The following is a 21430-nucleotide window of genomic DNA, read 5'->3' on the forward strand; positions in this document are numbered from 1 at the left end:
GATTCTTCTGCCTCAGCCTCCCAAATAGTTGGGACTACAGGCACACACCACCACACGCAGCTAATTTTTGTATTTTTAGTAGAGACGGGGTTTCACCATATTGTCCAGGCTGGTCTTGAACTCCTGCCCTCGTGATCCATCTGCCTCGGCCTCCCAAAGTGCTGGGATTACAGGCATGAGCCATCGCTCCCGGCCCCAATCCACTTTCATATAACACTATGACACTTCACAGGTTTTGCGAGTACTTTGTAATAACTAAATATTTCCAATTCCTACCACTTATTCCTTGTATCATTGCTGCCATTCATTTCACTTTTACATAAATAAATAAATGTACATATATTTAAATACATTTTTGCTATTGGTATTTTGAACAAACTTATCTGTTAGATCAATTATGAATGAGAAAAATGGGCCGGGCACAGTGGCCCATGCCTATAAACTCAGCACTTTGGGAGGCTAAGGTGGGAGGATCACCAGAGATCAGGAGTTCGAGACCAGCCTGTCCAACATGGTGAAACCCCGTCTCTACTAAAAAAAAAAAAAAAATTACAAAAAAAATTAGCCAGATGTGGTGGCAGGTGCCTGTAATCCTAACTACTTGGGAGGCTGAGGCAGGAGAATTGCTTGAACCTGGGAGGCGGAAGTTGTAGTGAGCCAAGATCCTGCCACTGCACTCCATCTTGGGCGACAGAGCGAGACTCCATCTCAAAAAAAAAAAAAAAAAAAAAAAAGAGAAAAATGAAAGTTTTTATTTTAGTTTCTGACCTATGTCATTTTCTTTCTCTCAGAAGAACTTCTTAACATTTCTTGAAGGTCTGCTGGCAACAGATTCCCTCAATTTTTATTTATCTGAAATAGTCTTTATTTTTCTTTCACTTTTAAGGATAATTTCACAGGGTACAAAATTCTAGATGGGTGTTTTTGCTTTTTTTATTCTTCTAGTACTTTAAATATTTCACACCAGGCATGGTGGCTGACGCCTGTATTCCCAGCACTTTGGGAGGCCGAGGCTGGCAGATCACGAGGTCAGGAGATCGAGACCATCCTGGCTAACATGGTGAAACCCCATCTCTACTAAAAATATAAAAAATTAGCCGGGAGTGGTGGCAGGCGCCTGTAGCCCCAGCTACTCAGGAGGCTGAGACAGGAGAATGGCGTGAACCCGGGAGGCGGAGCTTGCAGTGAGCTGAGATCTTGCCACTGCACTCCAGCTGGGGCTCTGTCTCAAAAAAAAAAAAAAAAAAAATTTCACTCGTTCTTGCATGGTTTCCGATAAGTTGGATATACTTCTTTTAATTTTTTTCATTTTGCAGTGTTTTTATAGAGACTAAGCCTTGCTATGTTGCTGTATTAGTCCGTTTTCACGCTGCTGATAAAGACATACCTGATCCTGGGCAATTTACAAAAGAAAGGTTTATTGGACTTACAGTTCCACGTGGCCGGGGAGGCCTCACAATCATGGCATTAGGTGAAAAGCACATGTCACATGGTGGCAAGAGAAGAGGGTAGCTGGGCACTGCGGCTCACATCTGTAATCCCAGCACTTTGGGAAGCCGAGGTGGGAGGATCACGAGGTCAGGAGATCGAGACCATCCTGGCTAACACGGTGAAACCCCGTCTCTACTAAAAATACAAAAAACTAGCCAGGCGTGGTGGTGGGCACCTGTAGCCCCAGCTACTCGGGAGGCTGAGGCAGGAGAATGGCGTGAACCCGAGAGGCGGAGCTTGCAGTGAGCCAAGATCGGCCCTTTGCACTCCAGCCTGGGCGACAGAGGGAGACTCCGTCTCAAAAAAAAAAGAGAGAGAGAGAGAGAGAGAGAGAGAGAGAGAGAGAAGAGGGCCTGTGCAGGGAAATTCCCGTTTTTAAAGCCATCAGATCTCATGAGACCCACTCGTTACCATGAGAACAGCACGGGAAAGACCCTCCCCCATGATTCAGTCACCTCCTGCCAGGTTCCTCCCACAACGTGGGAATCCTGGGAGTCACAGTTCAAGATGAGATTTGGGTGGGGACACAGCCAAACCCTATCAGTTGCCCAGGATAGACTTGAATTCCTGTCCCTAAGCAATCCTTCCACCATAGCCTCTTGAGTAACTGTGACTACACAGATATAATTATTTATTTATTTTTTATTTTTTGAGATGGAATTTTTGCTCTTGTTGCCCAGGCTGAAGTGCAATGGCATGATTTCAGCTCACTGCAACCTCTGCCTCCTGGGTTCAAGCAATTCTCCTGCCTTAGCCTCCGGAGTAGCTGAGATTACAGGTGCCTGCCACCATGCCTTGCTAATTTTTGTATTTTTAGTAGAGACGGGGTTTCACAATGTTGGCTAGGCCGGTCTCAAACTCCTGACCTTAGGTGATCTGCCTGCCTTGGTCTCCCAAAGTGTTGGGATTACAGGCATGAGCCACTGCGCCTGGCCAGATTTAACTCTTATCTTTTATCTTTTTTGTTTGTTTGTTTGTTCTGTTTGTTTATTTTTGAGACAGGGTCTCTCTCTGTCGCTGAGGCTGGAATGCAGTGGTGTGATCTCAGCTTACTACAACCTCCACTTCCCAGGCTCAAGCAATCTTTCCACTTCAGCCTACTGAGTGACTGGGACTGCAGGTACGCACCACAGCCAGATAATTTTTTGTAAAGATGGGATTTTGCCATGTTGCCCAGGTTGGTCTCGAACCCCTGGACTGAAGTGATCTGCCCACCTCAGCCTCCCAAAATTGTGGGATTACAGGTGTGAGCCACTGCACCTGGCCTAATTCTTATCCTTGCTCCTCTATAGGTAAGATGTTCTTTCCCTCTCATTTTTTTCAAGATTTTTAAAGTCTTTTATTTTTCTGAAGTTTGAATATGATATGCTCAGGTGTAGTATTTTGTTTTTTGTTTGTTTGTTTGCTTGTTTCAGCATTTCTCTTGCTTAGTATTCTCTGAGCTTCCTGAATCTGAGGTGTCTGACATTAATTTGGGGGAATTCTGTTATTATTGCTTCTAACATTACTTCTGCTCCTTTCTCCTTCCTCTCCTTGTATTCCTCTCTCATATAAAGTACACCTGTTGTAGCTGTCTCACCGTTCTCAGATAATCTGTTCTGACTTTTTACCAGTCTTTTTTCTCTTTGCTTTTCAGTTTTGGAAGTTTCTATTGTTATATCCTCAAATGTAGACATTAGTGTCCAGTTTACTAATGAGCCCATCAAAGATATTCTTTGTTTCTATTAGAGTGTTTTTTATCTCCAGCATTTCTTTTTAATTCTCTCTTAGAATTCTTTTTCATTCTCCATCTCTCTGCATGTTCTGCTTCTTTCATTAGCACCCTTAGACTATTAATCATAATTTCAACAAAATCTTGGCCTGGTAATTCCAACATTCCTGCCATATTTGACTCTGGTTCTGATGCTTGTTCCATCTGTTCAAACTGTGTTTTTTACCCTTCAGTATGTCTTGTAATTTTTTGAAAAGTGGGCATGACGTACTGGGTGAAAGGAACTGTGGGAAATTGGCATTTAGTAATGTACTGGTCAGGTGAGGGAAAAGCGCTCTACAGTTCTATGATTAGTCTCAGCCTTTGGTGAGCCTGTGCTCCTGGACTGTGAACTTCATCAGTGTTTCTCAGTTGTGTGTGTTTTTTTTTCTCTTATGTGGGACAAGATGCCTAAAGGGGGCTGAGGTTGGGTATGTCCCTTCCCCCATGTGGAAGGCTAGAGGGAACTAGAGCTGAGTGTTTTCCTTCCCCCAGGTAGGTTCTAGGCTCTTATAAAACCCCAGCCAGCAAAAGGTTCTGGTAAAATAGTGTCTGCTGCATGCAGGGCTTGTGAATAAGAGAGAACATGCTGGCATATTTCAAAGCAGTTCTTTTCTCCTTCCCCCTCCTGGAAGCACAAGGAGATTTTTTTCTCTGATATTCACTATGAGGACCTGGTAGAGTTCCTGGAGGTAAAACTCACAAAAGTGTGAGGTCTCCCTCTGACTGGGTTTCGCTGGAGCTTTTAACTCTCAGAGATGTCAATATTGAGCCTCCAACAATTCTTCAGTTACTGCTTATGTTTTCTTACCCTGTGCGGGTTCCTGCAGAGATTTCTACTTATGTTTCTACTCCAGTAGGTTGTAATTATCTGTATCTGTCTGTCTGTTTCTCCAATTTTGGGAGAAGCAGTGTGCCCTGTGACCTCCTTTCTCTGATAGATACACAAAGAGATGTTGATTTTTTAGTTTGCTGAGATTTTTACTTGTTAAGATGGAGTGGTGACTTCTGAGTTCCTTTTAGCTTATAGTGGAAACTGCCTGTAACCCCCTTTTTATATATAAGGAAACTAAAGCACAAAGATGGGTAGTAATTTGCTTATGGCCCCTTGGCTAGTAAGGGGCAGAGCCAGGATTTGGTGCTCTGGCTCCAGAGTCTGTGCTGTCAACCACTAACTATATCATTGAGAGAAGGCACCGAGCTGGGCTGGTGGGAGATGGAGGACTATAATATCTTCTTCTTTTTAAGACGGAGTCTGCTCTGCCACCCAGGCTGGAGTACAATGGTGTGATCTCGGCTCACTGCAATCTCCGCCTCCTTGGTTAAAGCAATTCTACTGCCTCAGCCTCCCGAGTTCCTGGGATTACAGGCACCCACCACCACACCCAGCTAATTTTTGTATTTTTAGTAGAGACGGGTTTCACCATGTTGGTCAGATTGGTCTTGAACTCCTTACCTCAGGAGATCCACCCGCCTCGGCCTCCCAAAGTGCTGGGATTACAGGTGTGAGCCACTGCCCACGGCGAGGAATACATTTTCTTTAATGTCTACTAAATGTATACTTTCAAAACTTTTTCTAAAACACTTAATAAAGAAACATATGCGTAGGACATTAAAGCAATGATTATTGGCCCGCCATGGTGGCTCATGCCTGTAATTCCAGCATTTTGGGAGGCCAAGGCAGGTGGATCACAAGGTCAAGATGATCGAAACCATCCTGGCCAACACGGTGAAACCCTGTCTCTACTAAAAATACAAAAATCAGCTGGGCATGATGGTATGCGCCTGTAGTCCCAGCTACTCGGGAGGCTGAGTCAGGAGAATCGTTTCAACCCAGGAGGTGGAGGTTGCAGTGAGCCAAGATTGTGCTACTGCACCCCAGCCTGGGTGACAGAGCGAGATTCCGTCTCAAAAAACACACACAAAAAAACAAAAAAACAATGATTACTAAAACTTTTTAGAGTAGAAGAAAAAAGTCACTCCTAAACCTACCATTTATACGTATTATATTTCAGTCCTTGTCCATCTGCATGAACATTATGCATGGATATTATATATTTAACTTTTTCACCTAACATTGTATCATGGGAATTTTCCCATGTTTCTCCACCTTTTAAATAAAATGATATTCAATAGCTGTATAATAGTTTACCTTGGTGGGGTGCTATAAATTACAAAAGCATGCTATTAGTGGTTATTTGATAATTAGTGTTTTTCTTTTACAATGATAAATAATGTTTCACAATTGTTTACCTTTCATTGAGTAATTTAATTCAAGCCCCATGAGTGTGATTTTTGGGTCAATTGGTATGGATAGATGTATAACTATTGCTAACTTTTGTCATATTTATTTCCAGAATGATCGTACCAGTTTTCTGGGCTTCCAGCATTGCATAATTATATTAGGTTGGTGCAAAAGTAATTAAGGTTCTTGTCATATTATACACACACACACTATATATATATATTACATATACACATATTATATATTTTATTAATATATATTAACTATATGTATATGATATATATACACACCTCTTAAAAGTACAGTGTCAATCAATAGTGAGAGGTTCTAAAACAGGACCACTTCCATAAACTGATAAATTCCTCCTTTTCAGATTTTCAGTTTGTGTTACATGTAGCCTTGATTATAGGAGGCATTCCATAGATTTTATTGAATGGATGGATAATGGAAGGATGGATAGGTGACATTCAAATGATTCTTCCTAATTAACACACAGAAAGTTAGTAGCAAAGTTGAGATGATACACTGATTTATAATTTAGAGCGTTTTCTCTTACCATAACTCCAGTTTTACTTTATTCAGCCAACATTTATTGTATATTTAGTAGGTGCAAATCACAACGCTGGAAGCTGGGGGACACTACTATCAATAAAACATGGTTCTACCCACCAGGAACCTCCCAGTTTGAGAAATTCACACGACTTTCTCCATCAAGTTCTCATTTACAAAATGAAATTATTGACCCCAAATTCTGTAATTTTATGAAATCCTACATTTCCCATTTATAGATACTGAGGCTCTAAAGTAGGTAAAGAGTAATCTAAAGGACTGGTGATTCAGGATAATGATAGGGAATATCTTCCTCATTCATTCATTCATTCATTCATCATTCATGGAGCACACACTAAACACCAGACACTATTAAGTGCTGGGAATAGAAATAGAAATAAGGTAAATTTTCTTCTCATAAAAATGGGAAGGTTTTTTTTTTTTTTCCCCAAAGGTATAGTTTGGCAACCCAAGAGTACTGCACACAGTATTTATATGTGTGTAATACGCTTACAGTACTATTCCAGTAAAACTCAAATGGAGTGGTCTCTAGTATTAAAAGTACAGGAGAGAATCAACTAATATTGATTCAACTTCACCCTTTAAATACTCCCAAAACTTAGTGGAAAATATCATTGAATTTTGTAGATTTATCATGGGGAAAAATACTTTTACGTTACTTCACAACATCAGGACAAAAGAGGATGCATATGCACGTGGACTTACCACTTCTCCTCTTCTACTTGCACTCCCACGGACTGGAACTTACTGGGTGCTTTATTCTCTCCTGTTTTGTCAGGTTCTTCAGCATCATCCACCTGGAGAAATCATCAAATAGAGTAGTTCCATTTCAGTCATCTTGCTTGAAAAATGAACATGACATTTTATCAGAAAGACCTCTAATATTACTGGAATGTTTTGTAATTTGTAACCTCCTTAGTCAGTATTTGTGTATTTTCTGAGAGCCGACACTACCTTCGCTGCATGCTCTTTGACTCTGTTGCTCTTAGTAAAATGCAATTTTATTCACTCTCAAGGTAGCTGATAAATGTCTATGATTCTTCCATAGATTTGCAAGTCTGTACTTAGACTTAAGTATCTTACTGTAAATGCTGTATTAGAATGGAGTCTACATGGAAATGTGTTCTCAGAAGTTTTTTCTTTTATGGAATCTCCCTCTGTCGCCTGGGCTGGAGTGCTGTGGTGTGGTCTTGGCTCACTGCAACCTCCACCTCCCGGGTTCAAGGGATTCTCCTGCTTCAGCCTCCCGAATAGCTGAGATTACAGGTGTGCCACCATGCCCGGCTAATTTTTGTATTTTTAGTGGAGACAGGGTTTTGCCAAGTTGGCCAGGCTGGTCTCAAACTCCCGATCTCAAGTGTTCTGTCTGCCTGGGCCTCCCAAAGCGTTGAGATTACAGGCATGAGCCACCATGCCCGGCCTGGAATTTTTGAATTTGAAGATAACAACATACAAAATAAAGAGGAAAATTTATGTATTGTAAATATAATTGTTGACATTGGGAGATTTAGATATTAACCTTATTAAGATAAACCATAGAGTGTCTTCATCTTTCTCCTCTTAAATAAAGAATTGACTTTGAATATCACTCCATAGTTTCTAAATAGCTATGTGTATATTACAGCTATGTAGAAAATATGCCCATAAAGAACTAATAACCTATGCAACAGATTAGTCCCAATCTAAATTTGAAGAAAATTTTAGAATTATTAGGTTTATTCCTTTTTCCTACTATGTGTTTAAGAAATGTTGTTTCTAAATATAAAAACAATTCAATGTAAGCTGTATAAAATTAAAATACAGAAATATATAATGTAGAAAAAGTCTAAGAATCATTGTCAATTATTTGATGTATATTTGTCTATATCCTTTTATATATATGTCTAAATGTATATATATATTTAAATGATTATTAATACTGAAATTACACACGAGATTATACTATGTATGTTTCTTCTGCAATGCTTTATTCATTAACACTACTACTATCTCTGCACATTTTATCGTGTCAGTAAATACAACTCAGTCCTTTTGTTGACTACAGAAGTATTTCTTTTCTTTTTTTGACACAGGATCTCACTCTGTTGCCCAGGCTGGAATGCAGTGGTGCAAACACAGCTCACTGCAGCGTCAACCTCCTGGGTTCAAGCAATCCTCCCTTCTCATCCTCCCAAGCAGCTGGGACTACAGGTACATGCCACCATGCCCAGCTAATTTTTCTTATTTTTTTGTAGGGGGTGGTCCCCCTATGTTGCCCAGACTGGCCTCAAATGACTGTGTTCAAGCAATCCTCCCGCCCCAACTCCTAAAGTACTGGGATTATAGGGATGAGGATATTTCTTTTAATGACTAAGCAATAGGCATCAAAGTAATTTGCTTTTTATTGCTATTATGTATGATATTACAAATAGTATTTCATATGTATCCTTTTGAATACTTGTACAAATATTGTTTAGGAAAAATTCTTAGAAGTAGAAATCCTAGGAGGAAAATATTGAGCATGTGCAACTTTAAAGGTTATCTCATCAAATCATTTATCATCCTTTCATAGTCCGTGCATAAGAGTTTCCAATTCCCTATACCTTCACCAGTACTAAATATCGGGAAACTTTTAAATTTTTGCTAATGTATCACAAGTAAAAAAAAAAAAAAGTGTGTATATACACACACACACACACACATATATACATATACACACACATCCTTTTTTTTTTTTTTGAGACAGAGTCTTGCTGTGTCACCCAGGCTGAAGTGCAGTGGCTCAATCTCGGTCACTGCAACCTCCACTTCCTGGGTTCAAGCGATTCTCCTGCCTCAGCCTCCCAAGTAGCTGGGATTACAGACACGTGTCACCATGCCCAGCTAATTTTTGTATTTTTAGTAGAGATGAGATTTCACCATGTTGGTCAGGCTGATCTCGAACTCCTGACCTCATGATCTGAGTGCCTCGGCCTCCCAAATTGCTGAGGTTACAGGCGTGAGCCACTGCACCCGGCCAAAAATATGTATTGACTTTGTTTCTATCTGTAAATTGTCTGTTCATATCCTTTACTAGTCTCCTCCCTAATTAGGCTATTTTTTATTTTCTTAATCATAGGATCTCTTTATATCTTATGAACCTAAATTCTTTCTCTGTTACATATACTGCAGATGTTTTGTCTCGTTTATCATGTGTCTTTTGAACTTTGCCCTTCATTGGAGAGAATCTTAGGTAGTCACATCCAGCATTTATGGTTTGGAAAGGCTTTTTCTCTAAGCATATTTTTTTAAAGTCCTCTTGTATTTTCTTTTATGCTTTCATGTTATCTTTTTCTTGTATTTAATTCTTAAATCCACCATCCTGAAATGTTTGTGTCGAAGATACATATGTAGAGATCTCATATTACCCTCCTACACTACCTCCCTTGGGTTATCAATGGATCTGGCTCCATTTTTTAACTAATTTTCCGTTTTTATTTGAGATGCCAGCTTTATCTGATACCAAACTTTACTCTCATATATTTTCCCATACATTCTCATATAGGCATTCCCATATACAGTCATGACACACACAGTGACATTTCTGTTAACGATACAGCACACATACAATAGTGATCATAAGATTATAATGGAACTGCCCTGTGCAGAAGTACCACTTTGTGTCTTTTGTACTATATTTTTACTGTACATTTTCTATAGTTAGATACACAAATACTTAACATCGTGTTACAATGGCCCACAGTGTTCGGCATAGTCATAAGTTGTACAGGTTTATAGCCTAGGAACAATGGGCCGTACTATATAGCCTAACTGTGTAGTATGCTCTACCTTCTAGGTTTGTGTAGCTTCTGTGATGTCCACACAACGACAAAATCACCTAATAACACATTTTCCCAGGTGTATCCCTGTCATTAAGTGACACATATATACAGACCTGTTGCTGGCCTATTGATCTGCTGGGCTTATTGACCTTCCCTCTCCTTTTTCCTAAATATGATCTTTTTTTTTTTTTTTTTGAGATGGAGTTTCACTCTGCTGCCCAGGTTGGAGTGCAGTGGTGTGATCTCGGCTCAGCGCAACCTCCACCTCCCGAGTTCAAGTGATGCTCCGGCCTCAGCCTCCCAAGTAGCTCCAATTGTAGGTGTGTGCCACCACGCCTGGCTAATTTTTGTATTTTTAGTAGAGACGGGGTTTCGCAATATTGGCCAGGCTAGTCTTGAACTCCCATCCTCAGCTGATCTGCCCGCCTCAGCCTCTCAAAGTGCTGGTTGCGTGCCTGGCCTTTCCTAATAAAATTCTGTAATCAATCTTGATATTTTATATGGCAAGTCTCCTCCTGTAGTTCTTTTTTTAAAAAAATATAATTAGGCTAGGTGAGGTGGCTCATGCCTGTAATCCTAGCACTTTGGGAGACCGAGGTGAGAGGATCACTTGGGCCCAAGAGTTAAAGACCAGCCTGGGCAACATAGCAAGACCCCGTCTCTACAAAAAATAAGAAAAAAAAAATAGCTGGGCATAGTGGCATGCGCCTGTACTCCCAGCTACTCGGGATCTGAAGGAGGATTGCTTGAGCCTGAGAGTTAGAGGCTGCAGTGAGCCGTGATTATGCCACTGCACTCCAGCCTGAGTGACACAGTAAGAGTTTCTCAAAAAAAAAAAAAAAGTAATTTAAAAACAGAACAAAAAACCCAAAAATATCTAGGTTATTTTGGAGTATTAACTTCTAAGTAAACTTTAACATCAAATTGTCAAGTTTGTCCTGTTAGCCCCCATCAACTGATAAAAATCACGTTGGAATTTTTATTGGAATTTCTTTAAATATTTGTATTCATTTTCAGGAAATTGTTGTCTTTTTACTACGTAGTATTCCTGTGTAGGAATATTAAATAATTTTCCATTTATTACAGTATCATATTTTATTTATTTGCTAGACGAGATCTTGCTATGTTGCCCAGGCTAGAGTACAGTGGCTATTCACAAAGTTGATCCCATTAGTGATCAGCATGGCAATTTTGACCTGCTCCTTTTCTGACCTGAGCCAGTTCACCACTCCTTAGGCAACCTGACGGTCCCCTGCCCCTGGCAGGTCACCATATTGATGCTGAACTTACTGTGGACACCCTATTGGTATAGTGCACTACAGCCCAAGACTCCTGGGCTCATGTGATCCTCCTGCCTCAGCCCCCTGAGCAGCTGAGAATACAGATGTGCACGACCATGCATGGAGGTTATTTATTTATTTATTTATTTATTTTCAGACGGAGTCTCAGGACTCTCACTCTGTCGCCCAGGCTGGAGTGCAGTGGCGTGATCTCGGCTCACTGCAACCTCCGCCTCCAGGTTCAAGCGATTCTCCCTGCCTCAGCCTCCTAAGCAGCTGGGACTACAGGTGCACGCCACCATGCCCAGCTAATTTTTGTATTTATTAGTAGAGACGGGGTTTCACCATGTTGGCCAGGATGGTCTGGATATCTTAACCTCATGATCCGCCCACCTCGGCCTCCCAAAGTGCTGGGATTACAGGTGTGAGCCAATGCTCCCGGCCGCCTGGAGGTTTTATATTTTATGTAAGGTAAGTTTTTATATTGTTTTCAAATAGGAGTTACATATTATTTCTGAAGTTCCATTGTGTAGTTTTATAGTTTTTGCTACTATTGTGAATGGGTTGTGTACCTTTATATTTTGTTTATTGATATTATATAGATAAGTTATTGATTCCTCTATATTTATATTATATTCTTTCACTTGGATTTTCAGTGGTTTCTGCTAGTTTTTTTTTTTTTTTTTGAGATGGAGTTTCGCTCTTGTTGCCCATGCTGGAGTGCAATGGTGCGATCTCAGGTTACCGCAACCTCCTCCTCTGGGATTCAAGTGATTCTCCCTCCTCAGCCTCCCTGTTTCTGCTAGAATTTTAAAGGTGGACATGCATATTATCTATGAATAAAAGCAATTTTGCTTTGTTTTTAAATATTTACACTTCATTTCTTGCTTTGTGTGTTGGCCAGTAAAGGCAAACAACACTGAATAAGCCTATGAAAATATTCATCCTTACTTGATTTCTGACTCTGGAATATCTCTAGCATTTCGTCTTCAAGTAGAAGTTTAGTTTGGTTTCTTTTATTTATTTATTTATTTTTGAAACAGAGTCTCACTCTGTTGTCCAGGCTGGAGTGCAGTTGTGCAATCTAAGCTCACTGCAACCTCCACCACCCGGGTTCAAGTGATTCTCCTGCCTTAGCCTCCCGATTAGCTGGGACTACAGGCATGTGCCATCATGCCTGGCTTATTTTTGTATTTTCAGTAGAGATGGGATTTCACCACGTTGGCCAGGCTGATCTCAAACTCCTGACCTCAAGTGATCCACCCACTTCAGCCTCCCAAAGTACTGGGATTACAGGTGTGAGCCACCACACCCAGCCTTTAGTTTGGTTTCTTATAAATGCTTTTTATCATGTTGATGCTTGGAATGGCTTCTGATTTTTACCAAATGCAATACTTTTTTTTACTTTTTTTTTTTTTTTTGAGACGGAGTCTTGCTCTGTCGCCCAGGCTGGAGTGCAGTGGCGCGATCTCGGCTCACTGCAAGCTCCACCTCCCGGGTTCACGCCATTCTCCTGCCTCAGCCTCCCGAGTAGCTGGGACTACAGGCGCCCACAACCGTGTCCGGCTAATTTTTTTTGTATTTTTAGTAGAGACGGGGTTTCACCGTGGTCTCGATCTCCTGACCTTGTGATCCGCCCGCCTCGGCCTCCCAAAGTGCTGGGATTACAGGCGTGAGCTACCGCACCCGGCGCAATACTTTTTACTATCTATCTTGATACCATATTTTCCCCCCAAAGGTTAAAATAACTTTGAATTTCTGTGACATACACTACTTGATAATAATATATTATTTTAATGTTTATTTCATTTTTCTTACTTTGGACAGGAAATATGCTGACATTATAATAAGATGTGTCTCCCTCACATCTTAAACGTTTGTGTGAAGACCCAGTCATCATGCTTATGAACCACAAAAAGATCAGTAAAGGTATATTATTTTTAAAAATATATATACACTTTGATTAATTATCAAATTTGTTAAGAATTTTTACATCTATTTTTGTAAGCATATTACTCTATAACTCTTTTTTCTTGTGTTCTTTCAAATTTAGGTATTAGAGTTATGCTTATTTGATTAAAATATATTAAGAACCTTAGCTGGGCGCAGTGGCTCACGCCTGTAATCCCAGCACTTTGGGAAGCCGAGACTGGCAGATCACCTGAGATCAGGAGTTTGAGACCAGCCTGGCAAACAAGGTAAAACCCCGTCTCTACTAAAAATACAAAAATTAGCTGGGCGGGGTGGTGCGTGGCTGTAGTCCCAGCTACTCAGGAGACTGAGGCAGGAGAATCGCTTGAACCCAGGAGACAGAAGTTGCAATGAGCCTAGATCACACCACTGCACTCAAGCCTAGGAGACAACAGCAAAACTCCATCTCAAAAAAAAAAAAAAAAAATCTTTATCTTTTCTTGTAATATTAAATGCTTTAAATAACATAGGAATTATTCGCTTCATGAATGCTGAGAAAAGCTTTCCTGTTAAAATGATCCAAGTCTGTAACATTTGTGAAAGTTTTTTTTTTTTTTTTTTTTTTTTTACTTTTTTTGCACTTTATTCTTCCTCCAGGTTTTTATTTTATTTATTTATTTATTTTTTAGAGAGACGGTTTCTGTCATCCAAGCTGGAGTGCTGTGGCAAATCATGTCTTACTGCCACTGTGACCTCCTGGGCTCAAGTGATCCTCCCACCTCAACCTCCCAAGTAGCTTGGACTCAGGTGTGTGCCAGCACACACGACTAATTTTTTCTTTTTTTTTTTGTAGAGACAGGGTCTTGTTATGTTGCTTAGGCTGGTTTGAACTCCCAGGCTCAAGCCATCTACCCACCTCAGCTTCCCAAAGTGCTGGGATTACAGGCGTGAGCCATTGCACCTGACCTCTTTCCCCAGATTTAATACTCCCTCTTGCATCAGTATTGGTAATATACATGAGTGTCTATATTATTTTGACTTTAAAATTTACCAACATTAAGTTGTCACAAGAATCTTTTATAATTTTCTCAAAAGGTCATATACTATTCCCATTTCTAATATTGTTAATTTCTATATTGCCTTTCTCAATCAGACTTGTCTATTATTTAGTATTTTTAAATAACCAATTTTGGTTTATCAATTCCACTTTACTTGTTATTGCCATTGCTCTGTTTTGTTTTCTAATGCATTTATCTATACTTTCATCATTAGTAATTCCTTCTTTTGAATCTGTTGTTCTTTTTCTAGATTTGTAAATTGAGTGTTTATATTGCAATATTTCTTCCTTAATTATGAAAGAATATAGGGCTAGGAATTATTCTTAGACCATAACTACAGCCACAGCCCATAGTGATGATTTATAGGATTCCTGCTGTCATTTATTTCGAAATAATCTTGAATTCCTTCTGTAATCCAAATGTTATTTAAATGTTTTAATATTTGCAAATGGTTAGATTTTGTTATCTGTTTAGTGTTCGTTTCTAATTTTAATGCATCATGGTTGGCAAACATGACTGATTATTTCTTCTTTTTGGAATTCATTAAAATGATCTCCGTAAGGCTCATTAGTTTTGATTGGAGACAGGTCCCTCCAAAAATCTCTTTCCAAATAAACGTTGATGCTGACTTCAAGGCCGTCAAAATAAAGTCTTCAAGGCTTAAATGTTTTGAAAGTATCTCCTTAGTGTTCCTTTATTAAGTCAATAAATTATGAATCCAAGATAATGTGTCATTTTATTTTATTTTATTTTACTGTATTTTATTTTATTTATTTATTTAGAGACGGAGTCTGGCTCTGTTGCCCAGGCTGGAGTGCAGTGGCACGATCTCGGCTCACTGCAAGCTCCGCCTCCCGGGTTTACGCCATTCTCCTGCCTCAGCCTCCCGAGTAGCTGGGACTACAGGTGCCTGCCACCACGCCCAACTAATTTTTTGTATTTTTAGTAGAGACAGGGTTTCACCATGTTAGCCAGGATGGTCTCGATCTCCTGACCTCGTGATCCGCCTGCCTCAGCCTCCCAAAGTGCTGGGATTACAGGCGTGAGCCACTGCGCATAGCCAATAATGTGCCTTTTTACTTTTCAAAGCTTTCTTTCAAATAGTAACAATTTCTTTGGTTTGTACTTTACCTGGCAGAGACAAGTTTCATTATCTGCAGTTGGACTTATTTCTTCACATAAACATAAAATATTAACATATCTGTACACTTGGACAGGTATTAAAGGAAATAAATAAGTCTTAAGAGTACGATCTCAAATAACTAAATTTTCTTTTATTCATTAAAAGAATAGAGAAAGCCATTGCATTTCACGTAATGTGAAGGATTAAGCTGTTCTTTTAATCTGTTTTGCAACTTGAGTTAAATGATAATAGATGGAAATCACAATGTACCATCGAGAGATAGAGGAGTCAGGGCCTAAAGGTAGTACCTGAAACCCATCTGTAGTCAGAATTGCTCTTGAAAGACTAAAAGACAGTGTAACCAACCGTTGCCAGGTGTCACCTTTGGGGAGTACAGTAGAAATAGTAGGTGGGAGTGGGAAAGAAGGGGAAATCTCATATTTTGCTCTATACACTCCTGCACTGTACAAACTCTTTATAATAATACTGTATACATGAATTACTCATTTTGTAATTATAAGAAAACAAAAAAATTCTCCTTAATGGTGCCTATGACTTTCAGTTTACACATACAACTTTGCCCTAAATCCAAAGCAGCCGGTTCCCACAATGCCCCCCTCGCCCCCAACACTAGAGCATCAAGAAAAACACCAGATAAAGTATTTGACTTGTTTTGGTGCCATATTATGCTATAGAAATTTATATCTTTAAGTATTCTAGAATCAGAGTGCCATGAGTTGCTCCCATAAGAACACAGGAGCAAAGATGCACACGGATCATGTCCATTTTAGGCCTTTTAACACACACACTGATGGAAGGAAACAGCTATTTATTTATTTATCGGACAAAGAGCTTTGTTTTGGTGATTTGCTTACTGTCTAGCAGCCCCAAGCCCATATTCTACATTCAGCTGCTCTTCGATATTGAGGCCAGGACTCCCAAACTACATTTCCTAGGCCTCCTTGTCGGCTGGTTTCCAGTTGTGTTCTAATAAAGGAAGGTGGAAGAAGAGAAGGAACTTCCTTCCTGTTTCCACCTTCTTCTGGCATCATTCCCACATGTGAGGGCAGCTATGGCTCCACCCTCCAGCTCCTTTTTTTTTTTTTTGAGATGGAGTCTTCCTCTGTCGCACAGGCTAAAGTGCAGTGGCGCAATCTCTGCTCACTGCAACCTCCGCCTCCCGGCTTCAATCAATTCTCTGTCTCAGCCTCCCGAGTACTTGGGATTACAGGCGCCCACCACCACACCCGGTTAATTTTTTTGTATTTTTAGTAGAGATGGGGTTTCATCATCTTGACCAGGCTGGTCTTGAACTCCTGACCTCGCGATCCACCTGCCTCAACCTCCCAAAGTGCTGGGATTACAGGCGTGAGCCACGGCACCCGGCTCCAGCTCCTTCCTTCCTTCCTTCCCTCCTTTCTTTCTTTCTTTTTTTTTTTTTTGATGGAGTTTCACTCTTGTTGCCCAAGCTGGAGTGCAATGCCACAATCTTGGCTCACTGCAACCTCCGTCTCCCAAGTTCAAGGGATTTTCCTGCCTCAGCCTCCTAAGTAGGTGAGATTACAGGCATGCACCACCAAACCCAGCTAATTTTTTTATTTAGTAGAGATGGGGTTTCACCATGTTGGTCAGGCTGGTCTCAAACTCCTGACCTCAGGTGATCCACCCACCTCGGCCTCCCAAAGTGCTGGGATTACAGGCGTGCGCCACCACGCCTGGCCCTCCAGCTCCTTTCAACAGCCCATGCACCAGCTGCTCTGCACCACTCCAAAGTCCCAGCACCACCTGACTCTGCCATCTCACAGTCTGAGCACAGGCTACCCCAGGCCTTCCTTCTGAGCTCGTAAAGTTCTGGTAACCCCACATTTCCTTCTTTTTCCTTTTATTGCTGTCTCAGTCTTCCCATACCTGTGTAACCAATTTTGTATATTAAACTGTCTCCGTTTAAGAAGCAAGCCTGGTCTGTGATTTCCTGGATGAGATTTTAACCAATTCCATATGACTACACTCATGTAAATTAAAAACGCTTAGGATGTCAGCCAAAGTAGGATGTTGTGTCTTCACTATGCGGTGGTATAAAACTATCCAATGAAACTTTTTTCAGAAAATGCATGGTAGTTATTTCCCTGAAGAAGCATGATCCTCAATGCATTTAAAAAAAAGGAGACAGAAAAGAAGCAGGGTTCATCAGAACAAGAATGGAGGACATTGTTCTCTTCCTGGTCCAAGCCTCATCCCCACCGGTCCTAGAACTGCCAGCTCATTTGCATCAAGTATTAGTATCTTGTAAGCTTTAGTCATTGTATATAAATTTATCTCTGTGATTTTTTACTCTTAGCTCCAAATATTGGCAAATGGCACCTTTTAAGTATTGTATCTAGAGTAATATACTTAAATGTATAAAGTGGCTTTCAAAAATTGTAAAAGAAATTGCAGGATATGAGATCTCTGTCCAAAAAGTAATAATTGAGAGAGGCCGTGGATTATTTAGTTCAGCATATTTAGCTAATTATAATTTTAAAGGACAATATGAATCATAACAGCTAAATCTAATAATTGTTGAACACTTACGCCTGGCACTGTGCTTACAGCCTTACATATATTTTATCAATTAATTTTTACTACACCCAAAATACACCTTATGAAATAAGGACTATTATTATTCTCATTTCCCAGATGAGGAATCTGAGATACAGAAATATTAAGTAATTAATCTAAGTTCACGGAGGTTGTAAAATAAGTAGATGTAGTATTTAGCTATTGGGTATGAATTAAATTTAAAGTTTTGGTAAAGGATTAGAAACTCTGGCCCTAAGAGGGAAACCATGGGAGAAAGTCTGAGATCCTAGCGTGACATATTTTGGGAACTTGCATTTAAATTTGATTTATGTATAATGAAATTCAATGAATATTTTGAGTCTTTAATTTTTTTTTTTTTTTTTTTTGAGACAGAGTCTTACTCTGTCGCCAGGCTGGAGTGCAGTGGCACAACCTTGGCTCACTGCAACCTCCGCCTCCCGGGTTCCAGTGATTCTCCTGCCTCAGCCTCCCAAGGAGCTGGGACTACATGCGTGTGCCACCACACCCAGCTAATTTTTGCATTTTTAGTACAGATGGGGTTTCACCATGTTGGCCAGAATCTCTTGACCTCGTGATCTGCCCACCTCAGCCTCCCAAAGTGCTAGGATTGCAGGCGTGAGCCACTGCGCCCGGCTTTTTTTTTTTTTTTTTTTTTACTTATTATTCTCCATCAAAGAAGTAGTATAATGTGATCATGTTAGACACTCGGTATAATCTTGGCTCTGTCAACAAAAAGCAGGTGACCTTGGGCAAGTTTTTCAACCTCTCTGTGCTCTCATCTGTAGGGTACAGATGATCCTAGCACCTATGCCATAAGGTCATTGGATGAGTTAAATGAGAGTCACATAAAGTACTCAGTACTTTGCTATAATTTATATAGCGGTGTACGATGATTAGAGGAATAAGAACAATTTTTTTATTCACTAAAATACCCAACTATTTAAGACATGAGATAATATCTCAAGTAAAAATTTTTCTCCCCAATGTTATATGTGGATTTAAGTCTAGTTCCATCCTACTGGGTGAAAATAATAAAAATATTTATTATTCTGAGACTGAGTGTTAAAAAATCTAGCTCCCTGTGGAGGTTATAGTTTAGTGGGTGCATCATTACCACTAAACATACACAATGTAGTGATGGTCATACAACAATGTGAATGTCCTTAGTGCCACTGAACTGTACATGTAAAAATAGTTAAAACGGTCATTTTAAAAATTAAAAAAATTTTTTTTTCTTTGAGATGGAGTTTTGTTCTTGTTGCCCAGGCTGGGGTGCAATGGCGCGATCTCGGCTCACCACAACCTCTGCCTCTTGGGTTCAAGCGATTCTCCTGCCTCAGCCTCCCGAGTAGCTGGGATTACAGGCATACACCATCATGCCTGGCTAATTTTGTATTTTTAGTAGAGACAGAGTTTCTCCATGTTGGTCAGGCTGGTCTCGAACTCCCGACCTCAGGTGACCCGCCTGCCTCGGCCTCCCAAAGTGTTGGGATTACAGGCGTCAGCCACTGTGCCTGGCCACACCTGGCTTTTAAATTAGACTTAGAGTGGGTTCAGTGTGGATGGATTTACTCAACAGCAAATTGAGAAGTTATTTTTCAAAGGATACCCGCAGACTGATACAGCACAAAAAAAATGGAGAGAGAGGATGATTTTTCTGCTTTGATAGAAGAACATTTCTAGCAGGGTAACCCAGCTAAACAGATGTAAAAGAAACAAGGTGGAATCAGTTTGATCTTATCTTTGAAAAGCAGAAAAACAGTGAACTGAACTGAGAAGCCTACTGAGTTTTCTACCATTTTCATGAAATGCTTGATTAGGCTGAAACTAGTGCACATTCCTTCCTCATGATGCTGTGATGTGAGTTATTGCTTTCCACACTATCAGTCACTTTGGTCTTGCTCGCCCTCACTCCCACATCTATGGGAAGTGGTTCGCATTTTTGTTCTCATATGGTCATTCAGTAGTGTTGAACATACTGTTATGTGGCTCGATGACCCCGGCTATTCTTGCAAGTCCACTCTTTTTTCTAAAAATAGAAATGTGTGTTAGGAATTAAAAGCACCTCGTGTTTGATTGTGTTCATGTTCTTTGAATTATCCTGCAGTTTGAGTCACACATTCAATTTAGAGAACAAAAATAATAGCTGCTAATAATGTCTCCAAAGAAAATACTTTCATACTCTTGGTCACATTTAACAGTATACGGAGTCCACAGCCAATCACTTGAAAATCTGGTCCTACACATAGGTGTATGATTCTAAGTGGCAAGAAAGCAAATCTTCCGGGGAAAGAAAAAGTGTTAACATTCCTTAGTTTTAAGTTCCTATTTCAAAGGACAGAAAGGGAGGCTGTTACCTGTATCCCGATAGACAGGCATCGATTTTTCTTAAAGTGGTCCTTCTTCCTGTCCTCCGTGGTGACGGTGGCTATGGTGGTGGTGGTGGTGACGGTGGCAGTGTTATTACCCATGTGTTGACTGGCAGGGCCATGGATCTGGGCGTTTGCAGCTTCGATGGCGGCGGTCAGAGCCTTCATACTGTCCAGGCTCTCGGTGGAGTTGCTGAGTCCAGACTGGCTGATAATATCTCCTCGTTGGCCCTGGCCGTCCATGTAGGCATCCTGGGCTGACTCTGTGCTACTCTGGGCTGTGATAGAAATGAAAGGTTTCGTGGTAGTTCTGGGTGGGACTGGAGGTGGTGTCTTCTTATATGTTGTAATGCAAGATGACACTGGAAGACAGTGAAAACAAAGACACTGTGATTTCTGCGTGGGTTTTAATTTCTGATATTGTAACTGACAGCCATTGGAAATTAGGGCACACGAAACACACTGAGACATTTAACAGGAAAAAAGTTCCATTGACAGGCTGAGACCCCTGCTTTCCAGAGGTGGTTTCAGTCTCCTCTGAGGTGACATCTCCACAAAACCGAGGGAGAAAAACACTGGGAAATACCAATTTCTGAAATGGAAGTTTCTAAAATGGAAATTAATTTGAATCAACATAAACTAGACACGATTAGCCCTCTGTCGAAACCTTCCCAGCCAACAAAGTGTATAGGCACAGAGAGAAGGTGAGGGGAGTCTCTGCCTTCAGGGAAAACACTAAATATAGCTAACGTTAAGCAAAGTAACTCATTAGAAGAGATTCTAGTGGTTGATAATAAACATGGAAAAAGAGAAAATAAGGCAAAGAGGTTGCGAGGATGCGTGTTCTGATCCTAATAACAAGGATGAGGTGTTTGGGGAAGAAGGGTACACACGCCATCATGGCTGCTACAACTTATTTATCGAAGCCCACTCCTTCCTTTCTTCTCTCCCTCCCTCCCTCCCTTCCTTCCTTCCTTCTTTCCTTCCTGCTTTTTCTGTCTCCCTCCTTCCCTTAAAAATGTTTTCTTAAAAATAGAGAGGAGGTCTCTCTGTGTTGCCCAGGCTGGTCTTGAATTCCTGGGCTCAAGAGATCCTCTCCCTTAGGCCTCCTTTCAAAGGACAGAAAAGGAGACTGTTACCTGTAACTTGATAAACAGACAAACAGCCGGGTGCGGTGGCTCAAGCCTGTAATCCCAGCACTTTGGGAGGCCGAGACGGGCGGATCACGAGGTCAGGAGATCGAGACCATCCTG

General features: G+C 40.6%; 1 protein-coding gene and 1 non-coding gene across 23 annotated transcripts in view; both read right to left on the reverse strand.

Moving 5' to 3' along the window:
* LOC105478829 (DLG associated protein 1) overlaps window positions 1-21430 on the reverse strand; it is a 493816-nt gene that overhangs the window by 67574 nt on the left and 404812 nt on the right. For 17 of the 22 annotated variants that reach the window (XM_011736479.3, XM_071085837.1, XM_071085838.1 and 14 more), the window contains 2 exons: window positions 20166-20539; window positions 6762-6853 (listed from right to left, as the gene is read on the reverse strand). In XM_011736479.3, the coding sequence (XP_011734781.1) occupies window positions 6762-6853; window positions 20166-20539 (466 nt within the window). The remainder of the gene's footprint in view (window positions 1-6761; window positions 6854-20165; window positions 20540-21430) is intronic. The other 5 variants (XM_011736488.2, XM_011736480.3, XM_011736478.3 and 2 more) reach the window with 1 other exon arrangement.
* Window positions 12954-13057, reverse strand: LOC112426151 (small nucleolar RNA U13). Its single transcript, XR_003017431.1, has one exon. It is a non-coding gene; the product is annotated as a small nucleolar RNA U13 (small nucleolar RNA).

The sequence above is a fragment of the Macaca nemestrina genome, chromosome 19, assembly GCF_043159975.1.
Source record: "Macaca nemestrina isolate mMacNem1 chromosome 19, mMacNem.hap1, whole genome shotgun sequence".
In the NCBI taxonomy this organism is placed as follows: Eukaryota; Metazoa; Chordata; class Mammalia; order Primates; family Cercopithecidae; genus Macaca; species Macaca nemestrina.